Source organism: Paracoccidioides lutzii (genome assembly GCF_000150705.2).
Source record: "Paracoccidioides lutzii Pb01 unplaced genomic scaffold supercont2.48, whole genome shotgun sequence".
In the NCBI taxonomy this organism is placed as follows: Eukaryota; Fungi; Ascomycota; class Eurotiomycetes; order Onygenales; family Ajellomycetaceae; genus Paracoccidioides; species Paracoccidioides lutzii.
The window spans coordinates 91,862-111,196 of NW_015440994.1; the positions used below are offsets into that span (position 1 = coordinate 91,862).

General features: G+C 32.5%; 2 protein-coding genes across 2 annotated transcripts; one reads left to right on the forward strand and one right to left on the reverse strand.

Annotated features, from left to right (window-relative positions):
- Positions 1-560: 560 nt before the first annotated feature.
- Positions 561-1,656, forward strand: PAAG_08831 (2-dehydropantoate 2-reductase; the record flags this gene model as incomplete). Its single annotated transcript, XM_002789234.1, has 2 exons — positions 561-765; positions 830-1,656. 2 exons carry the CDS (start codon positions 561-563, stop codon positions 1,654-1,656), a joined length of 1,032 nt encoding a protein of 343 aa, XP_002789280.1.
- Positions 1,657-15,438: 13,782 nt separating this feature from the next.
- Positions 15,439-16,065, reverse strand: PAAG_12648 (hypothetical protein; the record flags this gene model as incomplete). The annotated part of the gene is made up of 1 exon (XM_015848114.1): positions 15,439-16,065. One exon carries the CDS (start codon positions 16,063-16,065, stop codon positions 15,439-15,441), a length of 627 nt encoding a protein of 208 aa, XP_015702276.1.
- Between the last annotated feature and the right edge of the window lie 3,270 nt (positions 16,066-19,335).

The following is a 19,335-nucleotide window of genomic DNA, read 5'->3' on the forward strand; positions in this document are numbered from 1 at the left end:
TATTAAAAAATAACTTTATTTTATATTAATTAAATATTTTTATATTTTTAGCATATTATACTTTTGATAATTATATATATTTTTAGCAGTGATACGACAATTTTTGATCTTTAGCATTTTCAAATCTTTAATTACAAGTTTAATTGAATCCTCATTTAATATGAGAGGTAATGTGAAAAGTTGAAGAATTTGAGTATTTTAAGTGAGAAAAATTGAAGTGTTGAGTGACTTGAAGCGATGAGTGACCAGTCACGTTACTAAGCCAATGAGATTCTACACTCTGCCCGTCTGCACTCCCATACCGCCAAGCTGAACTAGCGCAGGAACGGGATGGCCGGAACTTTTTATCCACATATTTGGATTGCCAACCTTATCGTATGGCTGGGCGATCCACCACATTTCCGCACAACCTAACTAGATATCTGATTCAACATGTGTCTCGGCTTTGCATACCGTTTCCTCCTTACCATCTGTTAACGCAGCCCAACAGTAGCCATACAAATCACCTGTTTACCTATCCAACCGGCGAGAAGCAAGGCTGAGGAAACCAAACGCTAATCATGGCATCTTTTGGCGGTTCCATCCTTCGCGTTCTCGTAGTCGGAGCTGGCGGGGTCGGAACAATGGCATGTGTTGCCCTTGAAAGGTCTGGGCGAGCGAGAGTTACTGCAGTACTCCGGTCAAACTATAACCGTGTCAAGGAGCATGGCTTCACGATTGATTCGGTTGATCATGGAAATTTGACATCATGGCGACCCAGTGAAAGTACGAGTTCATCTCAATGATTCCTTGCTGAAAGAAAGAATCTCAAGACTGACAGAACCAACAGTTGTAAATTCGGTCCCCAAAGCTGAACCGTCTCAGCCATTCGACTATGTCATTGTTACAATGAAAACTATCCCAGAACTATGCAGCATTCCAGAAATTATCCAGCCAGCTGTAACGCCAGGACATACCAGTATCGTCCTGATCCAAAACGGAATATACATTGAGGAAGACTTTATCAAAGCATTCCCAACCTGCGTCCTGCTCTCTGGTGCTAGTTACATCGGTGCTCACCAGCGAGATGGACATGTAAGCCACAACGACCACGACTGTATGGACCTGGGAGCCTTTCGCAATCCATCTCTGGATGCCTCACTCGAGAAAGCAAAACTCGACGAATTCGCCACGGCATACACCACTAGCAATGTCGTCGAAGTCAGAAAAGTAGATGACATTGTGTTTTACCGATGGCGGAAGTTATTGTGGAATGCCACGTTCAATCCCATGTGTGCCATTACGCAGCTAGACAGCGCAGCAATTAGGCAATTTGGCGGTGACTACAGCTTAATTCGGCCTGCTATGGCAGAAGTCGTAGCCATTGCAAAGGCTGATGGTTATGATCTTGGTAAAGGCGTTATTGATGACATGATTGAGACAGCTCCGATTGAACTTTCGTTCCGGCCCAGCATGTTGGTTGATGTGGATAAGGGAAATCCGGTCGAGGCGGAAGCAATACTGGGTAATGCTTTACGGGTCGCGAGAGTTAGAGGGGTTCCAACTCCAATACTAGACAACATTTATCGTTTCCTCAGGCTAATACAAGCTCGTCTTCTGGCTTCACGGGGGTTGATAAAGGCCCCCAAGGAATTGCCTAAGAATGATTTTATTTAGCACCATGTGATGCCAAGTTTGAATCATGGAATGTGGTTAACTACATTGGTATTGATTTGTATATATTCGTGCAGTTGCATGTTGCATGTAAGATTACCCCTCAAACATGATCCCCTTTCCTTGCACCTATCAAAAAATGCTCAAGAACATATGACATAACACGTTTTGATCATAAAGGTATGAATTTTGTCATTGTGTATGTGAAATAAAAAGTGATAGATATGCAAAGAAGCTAAAAATGTTTTAACCTAGAATCACTCTAATTGCCTGAAAGAAAATATAAAACCTCAGAATTCATTCTAAAAACTCCTCCACATTTGCAGGGATGTACACACATAATAAATGTCAGACATAAAAATCACGTGATGTATTTTCCACCATAACTAGTCATTCTTGTAGTGTGCAAACTCTGCAATCAATCAAGTTTGTCATTCTGTCAAATTATTAAGGTCTGTTTTGCATTTAAATACAGTCAATTCAGAAATTATCTTGTTGAAATCAGCAGACTACTTTCTTAATTTGATCTTTTTATCATCTTATTTAATTTTCATATATTAAAAGATTTACACCTTTTATATAATAATTTTTTTGATATATTATTGAATTTTTTAATGATATATATTATTATTTAATCTAAAGTTAATATAAAAAACTGCAATTTATTTATCTAATTAGACAACTATGATGAGAACACTAAACTGAGAATTAAAATAAGAAATGAATGAGTATTTAAATATAAAAAAATTATTAAAAATTAAAGTAAATTAATCATAATTTATATATAAGTAGCTATATTATAACAACATATAAAGAAAATAAAATTTTATAAAATATTTCTCTAAAAAAAAAAATTTTAAAATAAAATATTTTTTTAAAAGCATTTTAATATCAATTTTTATTTTTTTAATTAATTAAAATAATAATAAAAATAATTAATTTTATAAGATAATTTTTTATTATATATTTATAAACTTATATATAAATAAATTTAAATAGATTAATTATTTTAAATCAATTTTTTATTTTTTAAAAGTTTTTTACTAAAATTTTTAAAAATTTAACTATTTATAAAATTTTTAAGATTTTAATTTTAAATTTTTTTTAATTTTTACAGTTATTATATTTTTTTAATTTGCTTATTAATACTTTGATTGAATAAAATTTCAATAGTAATAATTCTAATTAATATTATCTTAGTAAAAAATAATTAAAATTAAAAAATAATAAAGAAAAATATAAAGTTATAAAGTATTACAGTATAGTTACTTATATATAAATTAAAATTAATTTATTTTACTATATTTTAAAAATTGATCTATTTTGATTTCAATCATATTTGATTGTTTATAATAGTTTATTATAATTTTTAGTTATTTCTACTTTAAAAATTAATTTATTTTAATTTTTAATTATCTCTATATATTTAGCTAGTTATTTATTTTATATTTTAATTTTCAGTTTAGTATTTTTATTGTAAGTGTCTAGTTAAATAGATGAATTAAAGCTGTTATCTTATTATTATTCTAACTTTAATTAAGTTATAATATAATACTAAGCTTCTTTTTTTTAAAAAGCTCTGAAAATTAAATAGAAAATCTTTATATATTTATATTCATATAAGCTTTTCAATAATTGTGACTATGTTAAATGATCAAATCTATATTTATATCTGAGTTTATATTTATATCTATATGAGCTTTTTAGTCATTATGATCATACTGAGTACTCAAAATTTTTATTAATTTTTAGTTCTTTTTTTATCTTCATTATGAAAGCTTCTCTTGCTGCTCTTTATCAAAAATTTAAAAGTACTATTTAGAAGCTTTATCATCAAAATCAACAACTCTGAATGACTTTCAATGTTGATTTCAATTCTATCTAATGCTCTTACTGTTAGATCTCAAACAAATTCCTGACAATCTATATTGCTAAGTTTAAATACATATATTCTCATCATGTTAATCTGCAATCATCTAGCTTAGCAGTTAAATCTTCTTTGAATCGAAAAGGAATTTTTGCATGTTGTCCGGCAATTAGCTTCTAGTTCTTTCTATTCATTTTTGCCACACACTTCTCAGCTGTTCGCCGGCCGTTCAAAAGCTCAGCTTGCTTCAATAGCATAGCTCATTTGATAGCCTTGCTCGCTTGATAGCCCAGCTCACCTCAATAGCTCAGCTCATTCAATAGCCTGGTCCGCTCTAATCGCTCAATAGCTCAGCTCGCTCCAATAGCCCTGCCTCACTCTGATCACCCTGCTCGTCATAATCCTATCAGATTCAGCTTAATGCCTTTGACTTTTTACATGATGGTTCTCCACCACACGCCCTATAAAGAAGACTGTTGCGTACATTGCAAATCTAATGATTATTGAATTGAAGACTGTCACTTCTGTCTATATTTCTTTAAGTCTCATCACTGCTGTCAAAACTGTCAAATAAATCCCAGCCTCTAGGTAAAAATCTGTGACAAATTTGATATTACTGAGATATGAAAATAAATCTATAAGAATCTAATAAATGATAATCAAAGCAATTAGTCTACTAAAAAGCTTAGTAAATTTTCATTTTGCTTTTTTTTTGCTTCTAACACAGTTATTTGAAAGCAAGTACTTTTTTAAATCAAAAAATAATATTATAATATACCTGCTTATATATGAATTAAAATTAATTTATTTTACTACATTTTAAAGATTGATTTATTCTAATCTCAATCATATTTAATTGCTCATATTAATTTATTTTAATTTTTAATTATCTATAATTTAAAAATTGATTCACTTTAATTTTCAATCATCTTTATATATTGAACTATTTGTTTATTTTATATTTTAATTCTCAATTTAATATTCTCATCATAGATGTTTAATTAGATAAATAAATTAAAGTTATTATTTTATTATCATTTTGACTCTAATTAAGTTATAATATAAAACTAAAGCTTTAGTTAAAAGTACTTTAAATAATTTAATTATTAATAATTATATTAAAATATTATTATTATTAATTCTTCTATAATTTATAATATAATTTAAATTTTTAAAATATAATAATATATTTTAAAATAATCTTTATAACTAATAGTTATAACAATAAAATAATTAATTAATTTAATAAATATAATAAGAATATTAATAAGTTAAATATTTTAACTAATATTTTTAAATATATAATTTTATAATATTTAGTAAAATGAAAATTAATAAATATTTAATATTGAATTATAATTGAAAAAAGTAAATATATAATTTTTTTAAGATTTTAAAATAAGTTTTTTTTTAAAAAATTAGAAAATAATAAATTTATATTTTTATATTTAATATTTTAAAGTTATTATTTAAAGTTTATTTTTTAAAATATAATAAAATTTATATTATTTATATTTTATAATATATAATTAAAATAAAATACTCAATATTAAAAACTCAATTTTATAAATAATTATATTTAATTTTTAATATTTTTATAAATAAAAAATATATAATATACTTTTTTTCTTTAATAAATTTTATATAACTTTAATTGAATTAAAAATATTGAAGATATTTTTATTTAAAAATTTAAAAATTTATATTTTTATTTTATTTTATTAAAAATATGATATAATTATATATAAAAAAGATTAAAAAAATTATATTTTAAAATTTATTATTATAATATTAAATATTATTTAAATTATAGAAAAAATTAATTTTTAAATTAATTATTTAAAAAATATAAAAAATTATATCTACTATTATATAAATTAATATAGTTAAATTTTTAATTTTAATATATTATAAAAATTTTTATTAATAAATATAGTATATTTATAACTTTATTTATTTATTTTAAATATAAAATTTCTTATTATAAAATTTAAATATAGATAAATAAGTATTTAATTATTAATTATATAAGTTATTTTAATAAAATAATAATTTGAGAATATTTTTGTTTATATATCTTTTTTTTACTATTTTTTATTAATAATTATTATATTATTACTAGATAGTTTTTATAAAATATTTATTTATAAAATAGTTATTCAATAACTTTTTTAAAATAATTATTAAACTATTATTATTATTTTTTTTAGTTAATATTATTATTTATAATTAATAATTATATATTATCATAGTACAGTAGTTATTATAACTTCAATCTAAATATAAATAAAATAGATGTTTAATTGCTAATTAAATAAGTAATTTTAATATATTATATTAAAATAATTTCTAAAAAATAAATTTAAGAAAAACTTTATTTATATATATATATATATATATATTTAATGAAGTTGACTTTTTTTTTTTAATATAGTTATTAAATAGTTTTTATATTTATAGAGTATTTATATAAGAGGTTGAACCTCTAGATTTGCTCTGGCTGGCTGACTCAGCCTAGTCATTGTTCACACATGTACATGTGATCATGCTATGTGAGCTTGCTTAAGCTTGAGTTCTCATCTTATTTTTTTCTTCTCTTTCTCAAGCAATTTGTCCTTGTTATATAGGAGGACTAGTCTTTAGTTCTTAGAGCTTAACCTTTTACATTATAAATTACTTCACTTCTTTCATTGATAGGTCACTGAGAGCTTTAATTCTGTATCACAAAGCTCAGCAAATGTACTGACATATGATAGACTATTGAAAGCCTTAAATTCTGCATCATGAAGTTCAGTGATAGCACTAATATATGAATAGACTGAGTTAGCAATCATGCTAATAAATGAACAAGCAACATTGAAAACATCTAGCTGAATGAGATAAAGTGGCAGACTTGTACAACAAATGAATCAACACAAAGCAATGAGCAGGGACACCCTCAGCAGCTTTGAACAACAATAAATGACCTTTCTTCAACAGCAGGAACAGGTCCAGTGTGAGAACAGAGATTTAATAGCAGCTCAGCAAGCTGAAATAGCTAATCTACAACAAGCTTTGAACATCTCAACATCAACTCTTTCTCAATTGAATCTACAATCACTCATTGCAGTCAGAAGATCAAAGACCAAGCTATCAGACTGCAAGAAGTATGATGATTTTAATCTGAAGCACTACCCTCAGTAAAAGCTAAAGCTTCAATCAAAACTTAAGATCAATGGGAAAGCTTTAGATAATAATGAGGAATGTGCTTGGTATGTATACTCAAGACTGAAAGAAATGACAGCAGCTTGAGTTTATCTCTGAGTTGAGAATAATAAGAACAAGATTAACTTCACAGTAGAGAGCTTACTGAAGCAGACACACATACTCTTTAGTGATTCTGTATGACAGGAAAAGGCTATACAAAAGCTCAACAATCTATGACAGAGTAGAAGAGCTCTCTTTGACTTTCTGCCTAAATTTAATCAGCTACTGCTGGAAGCTGATGATCACAGATGAGATGATCACATTGAAAAGAAGTATTTGAAATCTGCTCTAAGCATAGAGCTGAGAGAAGGCATAGTGAATGTAAGAGAATTATCTCTCTATGAGAATTATTGCAGGGAGCTTAGATTAGTTGATCATCAACTCTCTGAGCTTAAGACTTTAAGACAGTGATCTAAACATTGTGAGAGCAGATCTTCTTCAGATCATACAACATCTAATTCACACTCTCTATTTTGTCATGTTGTCCTTGACTAATGAAATCAGTCTCAAGCTTTCACTGATAATCTGATGGATCTCTCTCCTGGTGCTGTGACCTCAAGCATTCACCACATCAAATTGATAAATCAGACAGAGGTTAATCAATGAAAAGAGCAAGGCCTGTGCCTGAGATGTGAAGCTGAAGGTCATATGATTAAGAGCTGTCTGTTCAAACCTCCTAGATACTCTGCCACTCTCATGATAGCTAAGGTGATCCTTGAGCTGGTACTGGACAATGATGATGTGAATATGAGTGAGAATTTGGGAAAAGAGTAGCTCCAATCAAAAGACACTGAAAGAAGCAAAATAAGAAGCTTATGAGAAAGCAATGAAGAAGATTTAAATCTAAGATAATATTCAAACCCTTCACTGTCAATGCTTTAGTAGATAATGCCTTTTTAACTAGAGCAATGATAGACAGTGGATGTAATGTCTATGATCTTATTTCTCAATTCTATGTTAACAAGCATAAGCTCCTGTGCATTGAAATTCCTCCTGTTAAAATGACTGGCTTTGAAGACTTCATGAGACTCTCTACAAGCATAGTGACTGGCATTCAAATTGATATAGGTGATCATGTAACTGAATAGACCTTTCTCTACATAGTAAATAAGTTATATGATCATGATATGTATCTAGGTGACCCCTGGCTGGCCCAGCAAAAGATGACTGTGATCCCTCATCAAAGAATTGTGAGATTTGAAGAGAGTGGCATAGAGATAGAGTCTAGTTCAAATGCAAAAGCTGATGTAATTTCCATCTCTGCTATAAGCTTCTCTAGGCTTGTGAGCACTTGAGAGAAGTGAAACATTAAGATCTTCACTATCAGTTTGACCAACATTCAAAAGACTCTAGAAGTGAAATCAAAGATTGACTCTAGAGAAAAGCTGTCTGAACATTATCATGAGTTTTTGAATGTATTTGATAAGGAAGTCACTGACACTCTACCCCCACTTCATGACCCAGGTAGAGATCATGAGATTGAACTGATTAAAAAGACTGATGGTAGTACAGAACAACCCCCTTGAAGCTCATTATATAATATGTCTTGAGAGGAACTTCTGGCTTTGCAAAAGACTCTTACAGATTATCTGAATAAAAGTTTTATTAGAATGAGCAACTCCTCTGCAGCTGCTCTTATACTATTCATGAAGAAGTCTGAGAGTGAGCTAAGATTCTGTGTGAACTATCAAGCTCTTAACAAAATCACCTGAAAAGATTGATATTCTCTATCATTAATCAGTGAGACTCTACAGTGAATTAGACAGGCTAAATGATTCACTAAGCTGGACATTATTGTAGCTTTTCACAAGATTTGAATCACAGAAGATGATAAGTGAATGACAGTCTTTAGAATCAGATACAGACTATTTGAGTGGCTAGTTACACTCTTTGATTTGGCCAATGCTCTGAGCACATTTCAAAAATATATCAACTGAGCATTATATAAATATCTGGACAACTTCTGCTCAGTCTATTTAGATGACATCTTGATATTTTCCTCAAAAAGCTTACAGGAGCATTGTGAGTATGTATAAAAGATGCTTATATATCTATGAAAAGCAGGCTTGCAGGCAGACATCAGAAAGAGTGAGTTTGAGGTGAACAGCACAAAATATCTTGAATTCATCATTGAAGTGAGCAAGAGTATACAAATGAATTCAGAGAAGATTAAAGCTGTTTTGAAATGAGTGACATCTACTACTCTTAAAGATGTATGAGGATTTTTAAGCTTTGTCAATTTCTATAGACAATTTATCAGAGATTTCTCAAAGATTGCAATCTCACTGACAATTCTTACACATAAGAATGTTCCTTTTTTGTAGATAAGCAAGGCTGAGGAAGCTTTTAAGCATCTAAAATCAATGTTTATCTCTGCTTCAATTCTGCTTCAATTTGACTCTGACTGTGAGACTATATTGGAAACAGACTTCTCAGATTATGTCTCAGGAGAAGTACTGCTACAATATGATGAGCAGAGCATTCTACACTCATATGTCTTCTTTTTTTGCAAGCATTCACCTGCGGAATGCAACTATAAAATTCATGATAAGGAGTTATTAGTGATAATTGAGTGTTTAAAGAAATGAGACACTGAGCTATGAAGTGTAAAGGAATTCAAGATTCTCACAGATCATAAGAATCTAGAATACTTCATGACTATACACAGACTAAATAAAAGACAGCTATGTTGAATAGATATTCTCTATTGATTCAACTTCAGAATTGATTACCAGTTAGAGAAGTTGAATGCTGAACCAGACATCCTATCATGAAGAGAGCAGAACATGTCACAAAGTGCTGATAATGAGAGAATCAAGCAGAGGCAAGTTCAACTACTTAAGTTTAATGTACTGACATCTGAAATGAAATCAATAGTGATTACTGTCAGTGTGAAACCTGAGATGTCTCTTCAAGCTCAGTGAAATGAGACTCACAAAAATAACAAGATTCTGCAGTGTCTAAAGCAAACTCTTCATGAGAGAAGATTCAGATTTTCTTCTGAACTTGACATTAAGATCTCTGTCTCTAAGTGCTCTTTAAATGAGAACAGAGAGCTTCTCTTTCAAGATTGTAAGTGAGTATCAGACTTCAAACCTCTTTAAACCAGGTTAATGCATAAGGCTCATGACTCACCTCTTACCAGTCATCCTAGGTGAGAGTAAATGACAGGAGTTCTAAGATGTGAGTTCTACTGGTCAGGCTATGCCACTGATGTGAGAAGAATGATCAGGAACTATCATCTTTGCAGATCAAACACTGCATGGAGAGATTAATGTCAGAGACTGCTTAAGCCTCTTCTCATTTCTGAATGCATGTGACAGGAGCTTTCCATGGACTTTATTGTGGACTTATCAAGCTCTAAAGAATACATGAACATCATGATTATAATAAATAGACTGACCAAAGAAATTATATTAAAAGCAGTTAAGAAAACTGATATGAAGACAGTGACTAGAGTGTTTCTTCACAACATCATCTCTCAACATAACATCTCTAAGGCAGTAGTGTTAGATCAAGGGTCAGCTTTCACAAGCATGTTTTGAACTCAGATGTGTGAGAAATTAGACATTAAGAGATGACTCTTCACAGTCTATCACTCAGAGACTGATGAAGCTACAGAGTGAATGAATCAGATTCTGAAAATCTACCTACACAAGTACATTAGCTTTCAACAGGATGACTGGTGTGAATGACTCTCTCTAGCAGAGCTGATCATCAATAATAGAGATGCTGCCTCAATGAGTGTGAGCTCATTTTTTTTAACACATCTTTTTCATATCTTCTCCACTGATATAGCTGATGCACCCCATGTTGAAATGTCATGTAATTCTATTGAGTTTGCAGATGATTATATGAGGAAGGTCTGTGAAGTGTTGAAGTGAGCTCAAGTAAAAATGACAGATGCTCAGCAATCTCAAGAGAAATATATGAATAGATGAAAAGACTCAGCTTCAAGCTTTCAATCTGAAGATAAGATCTGATTGAGCTTAGAGAATATAAAAACTAATCATCTGTGCAAGAAGCTGAACATGAAATACAATCAATATACTGTGCTAGAAAAGATAGAATTTCATGCTTACTGACTGAATATCTCATCTGACATTCACAATATCTTTAATGTAAAGCTTCTACATACTGTGATGACAGATCTCCTGCCTAGTCAGAGATAAACTGACTGACAGCCACCTGCTATAGAGACTTCAGAAGGACCTGAGTTTGAGATTGAGGAAATTTAGAATGAATGAATTTACTGAAGAAAAAAACAATATCTTGTTAAATGAGTAGATTGAGCTGAGCCTATATGAAATGATGTGAGTCTCCTACAAGAAGTGAAGGCCTTGAATGCTTGAGAGGCCTCTCAGTAGGCAAAATTAGATATAAAGAGAGCTTTAAATAGTCATAAAGGCCTGCAACAAAGAGGGAGAAGAGAGGTATTATAAAGAATTGAACCTCTAGATTTGCTCTGACTGGCTGACTCAGCCTAGTCATCATTTTGTGGGATGGTTGAATCTCTCATATTGGGAGGCCTAGCTAGCTATCTAATATACGCTATATCACGTGCGGCGGGGCGGCCGCCCGGGCAACACACGCCCAACACCCCCCCACGCACCAAACGTGCGGGATATTATGTCCTCCGCGTATTCAAATCTAGCTATCCTATCCTAGATGTCAACCGAAACACGCTACATACAAGATTTTGCTAGAATGAACTATTTTCCTTGTGAAAGACCTAGCAAACTGATAAAATGTTTAAATGCCACTGTGCCTAGGGGTTTTGTAAGCCCGTCTGCCGCCATATCCTCCGTAGGAACGTGGTCAATTGAAATCACCCCCTCATTCAATTGCGTACGGGAATAGTGGAATCTAGTGTGGATATGCTTGCTGCGCGCGGTAATCGCTGCCACGGTGGTGAGATTGATCAAACCCTTATTATCCGCCCTAATCTGCAGGGGGTCCTTTGTAATAAATCCCATATCCAACATCATATTGTGAATCCACATAGCCTCGCGTACAGCTTCACTAAGCACTACGTATTCAGCTTTGTTAGAGCTCAAAGATACGCAAGGTTGCTTAGAAGATCGCCATGAAATTGGGGCACCTGCTAGCAAGAAGATGAAACCTGATGTAGATTTCCAATTGCCATTCAGGGGTCCTGCCCAATCGGAATCTGTATATCCAATGGGTGTAAATGTAGCATTTGGGAATTGAACGCACTCACGATCGTCGGGCCCCTCGTATGAGATGCCTAGATCACTCGTTCCTTTCAAATAGCGTACGACGTGGAGTAGAGCTTTCCACGCCTTGGGGGTGGGAATGGCATTTTTCTGCGCTAGGAGAGATGCCGCACGGGTGATATCTGGACATAATTTGACTGTGAGATATTGTAAGCAGCCAACGCCATGTTGATAATGCTGTTTTGTAAAACCAGCTTCTTTTTCAGAGACAGGGGAGTTGTCAATTCAAAGTCCTTCTTCCATTGGTGTATGAATGGTGACAGCGTCCTCCAGGTGGAAATCTTGCACTAAACAATTGATATACTGTTTCAGCGTCAATTTGATTCCGCCATCCTGGCGATGTTCAACCTCCATACCCAAATATTTCGACGGCTCTTTGAGATCTTTGATCTCTAACTTGCTCACTAATGTTTCTACTAACCAATCAGCATCCGCAGGCTCTTCCGCCATTATGTGAAGATTGTCAACGTAGATCGTCATATAGAGGTGCCTACGGGTCATATGCCGCCATAGGGCGGGGTCGTAGGGGGACGGGGCAAATCTGTTCTCACGCAACAATGCCGTCAAGTAATCGTACCAAATCTTCGCTGCCGGATTCAATCCATATAGAGATTCTTCCACAGCACAAACCAATGTCTGTGGAGCTCCTGCTTCAAATCCGGTGGGCTGTCTCATATAGATTGTTCATCCCAGTCGGCCATGAAGATACACCATCACAATATCAACTTGACGTAGTGTCCATCCTTTTTTCACTGAGATTGCGAACATCATACGATTCGTAGTGTCATTAACCATGGGGGTGTATGTCTCTTTGTGAGATCCCTTTTTCAACCAATTACTGCATGCTACTCAGTGAGATTTTCGTAATATCCCGTCCGGATCAGCGTTGGGGTCGTTCGGGCGATCTTTTTTGATGAAGATCCAACGGCCTGGTGCCACTGGTTTGTCTGCGGGGATGTCTGATCTTGGGATTAGGGTCCAGGTTTTCCATTGTTTGAGATCTGCAATCTCATGTTGCATTGATTTCTTCCAATATTCTCCTACACCTGGTCAATTCACGGCATCCTTGTACGTCTTTGGCAATGAACCTGTGATAGGAGAAGGGACGTACGTAGTGAACAATTTCGCAGGTCTTATCCATTCAGCATCTTCGATTTCAGGAACTTCGCCATCCTCAACCAAGTAGGTCGTAGGATTGGACGCTAGTCCTTCAATGTTTGTTTCATTCGTACGCTCTTTTGAGGGGAAAATCACATTGCTGGTGATCAGGAGCTTGTCCGTCACAGGATTCCACAAATGAAAAATCAATTTACCGCGAAAACCAATAAGCTTATATGATTCTGCCCTGGCAGACAGCTTATCCGCGGGTTTTTGCGATCCGTGGAGGTGAGCATAAACGTCCGATCCGAGCTCGCGGAAGTGCAAAACCTCTGGTGGGATGTTTAGGAGTGCAGAGAACAGGATCATATGAGGACAGTGTACAAGCTGCAATTCATCTGTAGTATCCATAGGCCAAAATTTCAAATTATACAAGACAGTGGAAGTAGGCGTGTTGTTTGTGATCAACACTACCATTTCCAAAATATCCGCCCAGAACTTCTTAGGGATATCCTTTCCTATAAGGACTGCCCTGGCACGCGCCATGATCGTACGAATGCCGCGCTCCGATACGCCGTCTTGGTGGGGGGAATGGGGGGTCGTAGGCTCCCAAATCGTCCCCTGACTGGTCATAATTGTAGACATCTTATTGGAACGGAATACGCCGTCAATATCTGTTCTCATGTACGCAGGCGGGGTGAAACCGAGGTTTTTCATGAATTGGACCCAGTGGCCGTAAAAATCGACAGCTTGGTCCTTCGCATGCAAAAAGTAGATCCACCTATAACGGGTGGCATCATTGGTGATTAGCATGTAATATTTCATCCCCTGGCGGGATTCAATGGGGTGATTGTTCATCTCATCGAGCGTCTTGCCTCCGCCTGCGATATCGATATGCACGCGTTCCATCACTCATAGCGCCCGTGGCATTGGGGTCTGCGAGTATTTTTGTGTCATTCCGGCTTTGACGCAGGCGTCGCAGAATAGTCCTGATTTGGGGCCTTTGATTCATACGCCTGATAGTGGATACTTTGCCAAAGTGATTATCGCCCCAACATGAATATGACCCAGGTCAACATGCCATTCCGCGAGGGTTTTCAATATCATATTCAGTTTATCGCCAGATTCATTGACCGTCACCATCGCGTCTCCATATACGTAGGATTGGGCGGCGAAGTTGACCGCTTTGGACGCATGGTGGATGTCAACTTCTGATTCTCGTTCGACGATCTTGTATATGGAGCTTTGGGGCGTTCGGATCACGGTAAATATGACACCGTTTGGCACTCGAATAATGAAATAAGACGGGGTAGATGGGGATAATTCAAATCAGAAACCCTGGTCTTCTAGCTTCGTGAACGACAACAGGTTGACAGTTAGATTTGGGATCCAATGGACGTCTCTTACCATGATATCCCCCCCATCCGATTCTAGGAGGATATCCCCAACTTCCTTAACCTGTCCCTGTCCTCCGTCGGCCATATTAACTTTGAGATTACCTTCAAAAGACACCATATGTATCATCGAATGCTTCTCGCCGCTCATATTGAAGCTGGCGCAGGTATCCAAATACCATGGTTTGGATGATATCTCGGACGACACGGATAGTGCGATCGCGGCGTTGGCACTAGGTTGAGAGGCAAGGAGATCTGGCGTCTTCTTGTTGTTTTTGTCATCCTTATATCTACCTTTCCCCTTATTATTCTTCGGTTTCTGTCCGCCACTATTCTCATCAGTATTCTTGACGATCTTATCCTTATTCGCTTCCCTCCATCGATCAGTCGCTAACTCCGGGTGCTGGCGCCAGCAGGTCTTATTTGTATGTCCTACACGGTCACAAACATCGCATTTCGAGGCAGTAGTCGACATATTGGACTGCTTGTTATCGCCATTCATGGTGGCAGCGTTTGCTTTAGAGGTCTTCGGATGATCAGACTCTTTTGTCTTGCTTGTACAATTGGTTAACTGCTTCATCAAATTGTCAATATCCATGTTCACAATTGGATCTTGGCCAGTTGCGTAGAAGTCATCAAGACGGGTCTTTACAAACGCCTTCTGATGATCACGTAGGCCAATAAGGAAAAGATTGTGATAAAAATCGTCATCTTGTGTGGCTAACTCCTTATGCCGTGCAACCAGGTAGTGAAATCTCCTTTGATAGGCAAGATAGTCGTTATCCTTGACAGCAAGGTTTGAGAGCTCCTTCATGACATTCATATGTTCCTCTGCCAATGAGACAGCGTATTCCTGGCTGATCTTCTGCCATAGGGCAGCCGCGTTATCCGGTTCTAATACTCCAATCATTGTATGTACAGGTCCCAGTAGGGACTGCAACATTCAATGGTATAAGGCCTTTGTACATACTGTCCAACGCTCTTTATCCAACTGGTTGGTGCCGTATTCTTCAGGTGGTTCATGTTGGTTTTTCATAAGGATATCAGTGGCGCCAATAACCTCCGCGTCCGCCAGGATGCCAATCCTCCATGCTTGGTAGTTGGTTCCATCGAACGTCGTCACGGTCTTCGTATCCATCGAAGCTTGCACCTCCTTATGATATTCACGTATCTCCTGTTTTAGGGTATACGCAGGGGTAGTATCACTCATACGGGCGTTCTCCCGCGCGGTCATCATCTGTTGACAAAACGTGAGAAGATCGGCCGTGGTCATCGTGATCATGCCGTTGGCATTGGGGGTAGGGATTGGGATAGGGCCAGGATTTGGGCTAGGGGTCCCGTCATCCTCTGATTCGTCGCGTACGGGCCCTTTCCCTGTATCACAGGTTGAGATGGCTTCTTCCATTGCTTCTTTCACTAATGCGTATTTGGTTTCTCCTTCGTCTCCTGAGGTGGGCACCGTATCCACTACACCTTCTTCGTAGAGTGTAGGGAATGTCTCTTGGGCCTTTGAATGGGAATGTAGAGATCTCTTTCGTTCTGATTGAGGAGTAGGGGGTAATCTACTCATCTAGACACAAGACTTGGGTATCCTCAGATCAAAAATTTAAGAAAAGAAAGAAAATCAGGAAAAAGAGAAAAATGATGTTTTGTTTTGATTCCTTCGCGGACGCGATCGCTTTCTCACAACAGAGAGTATCCCCTTGGGATCTTCTGATTTTTAGTGTAAAAAGAGCGTTTTTTTTTTAAAGGAAATCTAGTCGAACTCATCCAATATCGCGTTGGTTGCAGCGTATTCTAATTAAAACGTCTTCTTTTGCTTAAAAAACTGCTATCCGGGCCATAACCTGTGGGATGGTTTAATCTCTCATATTGGGAGGCCTAGCTAGCTATCTAATATACGCTATATCACGTGCGGCGGGGCGGCCGCCCGGGCAACACACGCCCAACACATTTGCACATGCGCACATGATCATGCTATGTGAGCTTGCTTAAGCTTGAGTTCTCATCTCATTCTTTTCTTCCCTTTCTCAAGCAATTCATCCTTGTTATATAAGAGGACTAGTCTCTAGTTTTTAGAGCTTAACCCTTTACAATTTGTTTATAAGATAATTGTAAGATAATTGCTATACTATTACTAGATAGTTAGAATTATATTTTTCAACTTAGTGATTTTATATGATTGAGTAATCTAAACAGAGTTTATTTTATACTATTATATTATTCAATATTTTAAAGTTCAGATATATTTTTATATCAATAAATTATCATTTATTTTATCTATTAAATAGTTGTTCTTATTTTAAATTTTTAATTATTAATTTAATTATTTTAAATATTTTATTTTTATTAAATTTATTGAATAAAATTTTTAAATTAAATATAATACTTTTTTTTAAATTTTATGATAAATATCATATTAAATTATTATCAATTTTTAGTTATTTTATTCAGTATTAAAGCTTCTCATACAAGATATAATCTATTAAAATATTCTTAATTTTTTATTTATTTTAATTTATACTTTAATTAGTTTCAATATTTTATTTACTTATTTTAATAGATAGTTATTTATAGCTTTTTATAGCTTATCAGATAAGAATATTAAGTAAATTTTTATACTATTTGATAGATTTAATTTATAGTTATTGTTAATCTTCTCAATAATCCTAAAAATTATTTTATTTTGCTTTATAAGCTTTCTGCTAAGATATTAAATTTGTAGTTTCTGAATAATAGAAAGATTTTATTTTCTATCTCAAAGTTCGACTTATAATAATATTTATTAATTTATAGTTTTATAATCTTTTATATTTTTTTTATATTATTAGTTATTAATTTTTAAATTTTTATTATTTAAATAATATATTGATAGATATTTTTTTATTTAAAATTATTCTCTTTAAATAATATCTCTTATAGTAACTTTTAATTAAAGATCATTTGAAGTTTATATTTACTAGCTGTTAGAAAGAGTGTTATTTCAATTAATTTATTTATCAGAGTTTCTATTATAAATTTATCATTAATAATTACTTATTTCAAATTATTTTAATATTAGTTCATATATAGATAGAGTTTAATTACTAGATATTAATTAAAAATTTTAGTTTAATTATCTATTTGTATTTGATGAGTTAAATAAAAGTTTCAATTTAACTTTTAATCATTTATATCATAGCTTAATTAGAGTCTAAATGATAACAAGAGAACAGCTTCAATTCATCTATCTATTTAGACAACTGCTATGAGAATACTAAACTAAGGATTAAAATATGAAATAAATAAGTAGCTAAATATATAATATAATTAAGAATTGAATTAAATTAATCTTTAGAGCGTAGTAAAGTAGATCAATCTTAATTCATATATAAGCAACTACGCTATAACAATTTGATAAACTTATTTCAGAAGTTTAAGATAAATTACAGTTCTCAATCTAATATAATTAAGTTTAATACTTTATAGTATTTATAATAGCACTTTAGTAATAGTCTTATTAGTTTTTAATTATTAATCATTCTTGTGATAGAAATAAATATGAGTTTTTTTCTTAGTTTACAGACAATTATTAGTATAATATTATAGTTTTTTTATCATGAAATCATTTATAAAATTATTAATATATGCTGTTAGACTCTGCTAGAAATTGATAACAGCTTCAGCAGCTATGAAATCTTATCATAGAAGATCTTTATTCATTAGTACATCAGATAATTATTTATATATTGATTGATATTTTTAATTCAGTCATTTTAGTAGTATCTTATCTTTACTAATGAGTATAGGTTTCTTTTTTTAAAATATATTATTGATAATTACTCATTAATATTTATTATAATATATATTTAAAGAGTAGAAATTTTCTCAATTGATATCATCAATTGTTTTTAAAATATAAAAATTCTTCTATTAGCTTTTTAAGCTATTCATTTTATTGTATTTTTTTATATCATGATCTCAGTAATTTTAATTTTCTATTTTTTATTTTAACTTTATCAAAAATTTATATATTTATATATACAGTTTTGATTTTAATGAATTTCTTGATGATTTATGAGTTTAATTTTTCTGACTTAAGAAATAGTTATATTTAAAAGCTTTTATTTTCTTTTTAAATCTCTAATCTACTTAAAATATCTATTAATATATTTTAATACTCAGATTAATACTAAATTAAAAAGTAAAACTATAAAAAAAACTTAACTTAATATATTTATTATATATTAAAACTTTTAATAATTATATAATACTTCAATACTCAATAATCTGTTAAAATTTTAAACTTTTTTTCTCTCTGAAGTTCTTTTAATTCAGTAAATTATTTTAATAATACTTTTACAATTGTTGATATTTTTTTGTTATAAATTTTATAGTTTCTCTCTATATTACTTATAGAAGTAAAGTAAAATACAATAGAATATCACTATTTATTTTTATATAATTGAGATAAAATATCAAGTATAGCATTATTTAAAGTACTAATCTTTATATGAGTTTTATAATTTAAATTATAATGATAAAACATTGAGGCTTCAAATAAAATTTTTTTTATTTAATTAAAAATATTTTAATAGATTTTATTTTATTCAAAAGATTAATTTTCTTAGTAAGTTTAAACAGTGATTTTATAATCTAATTATATTTTTTTATAAAATACTGATAAAAAATACAGAATCTCAAGAATAATTAAACTTTTTTGACTATATTAAATACTACACTAATTATAAGATCATAATAATCTTCTTTAAATCAACTTCAATATCTTTATTTATAATAATAAATTCTAAATACTTGATCTGCTAAATATGAAACTTATATTTTAAAATATTTATAAATA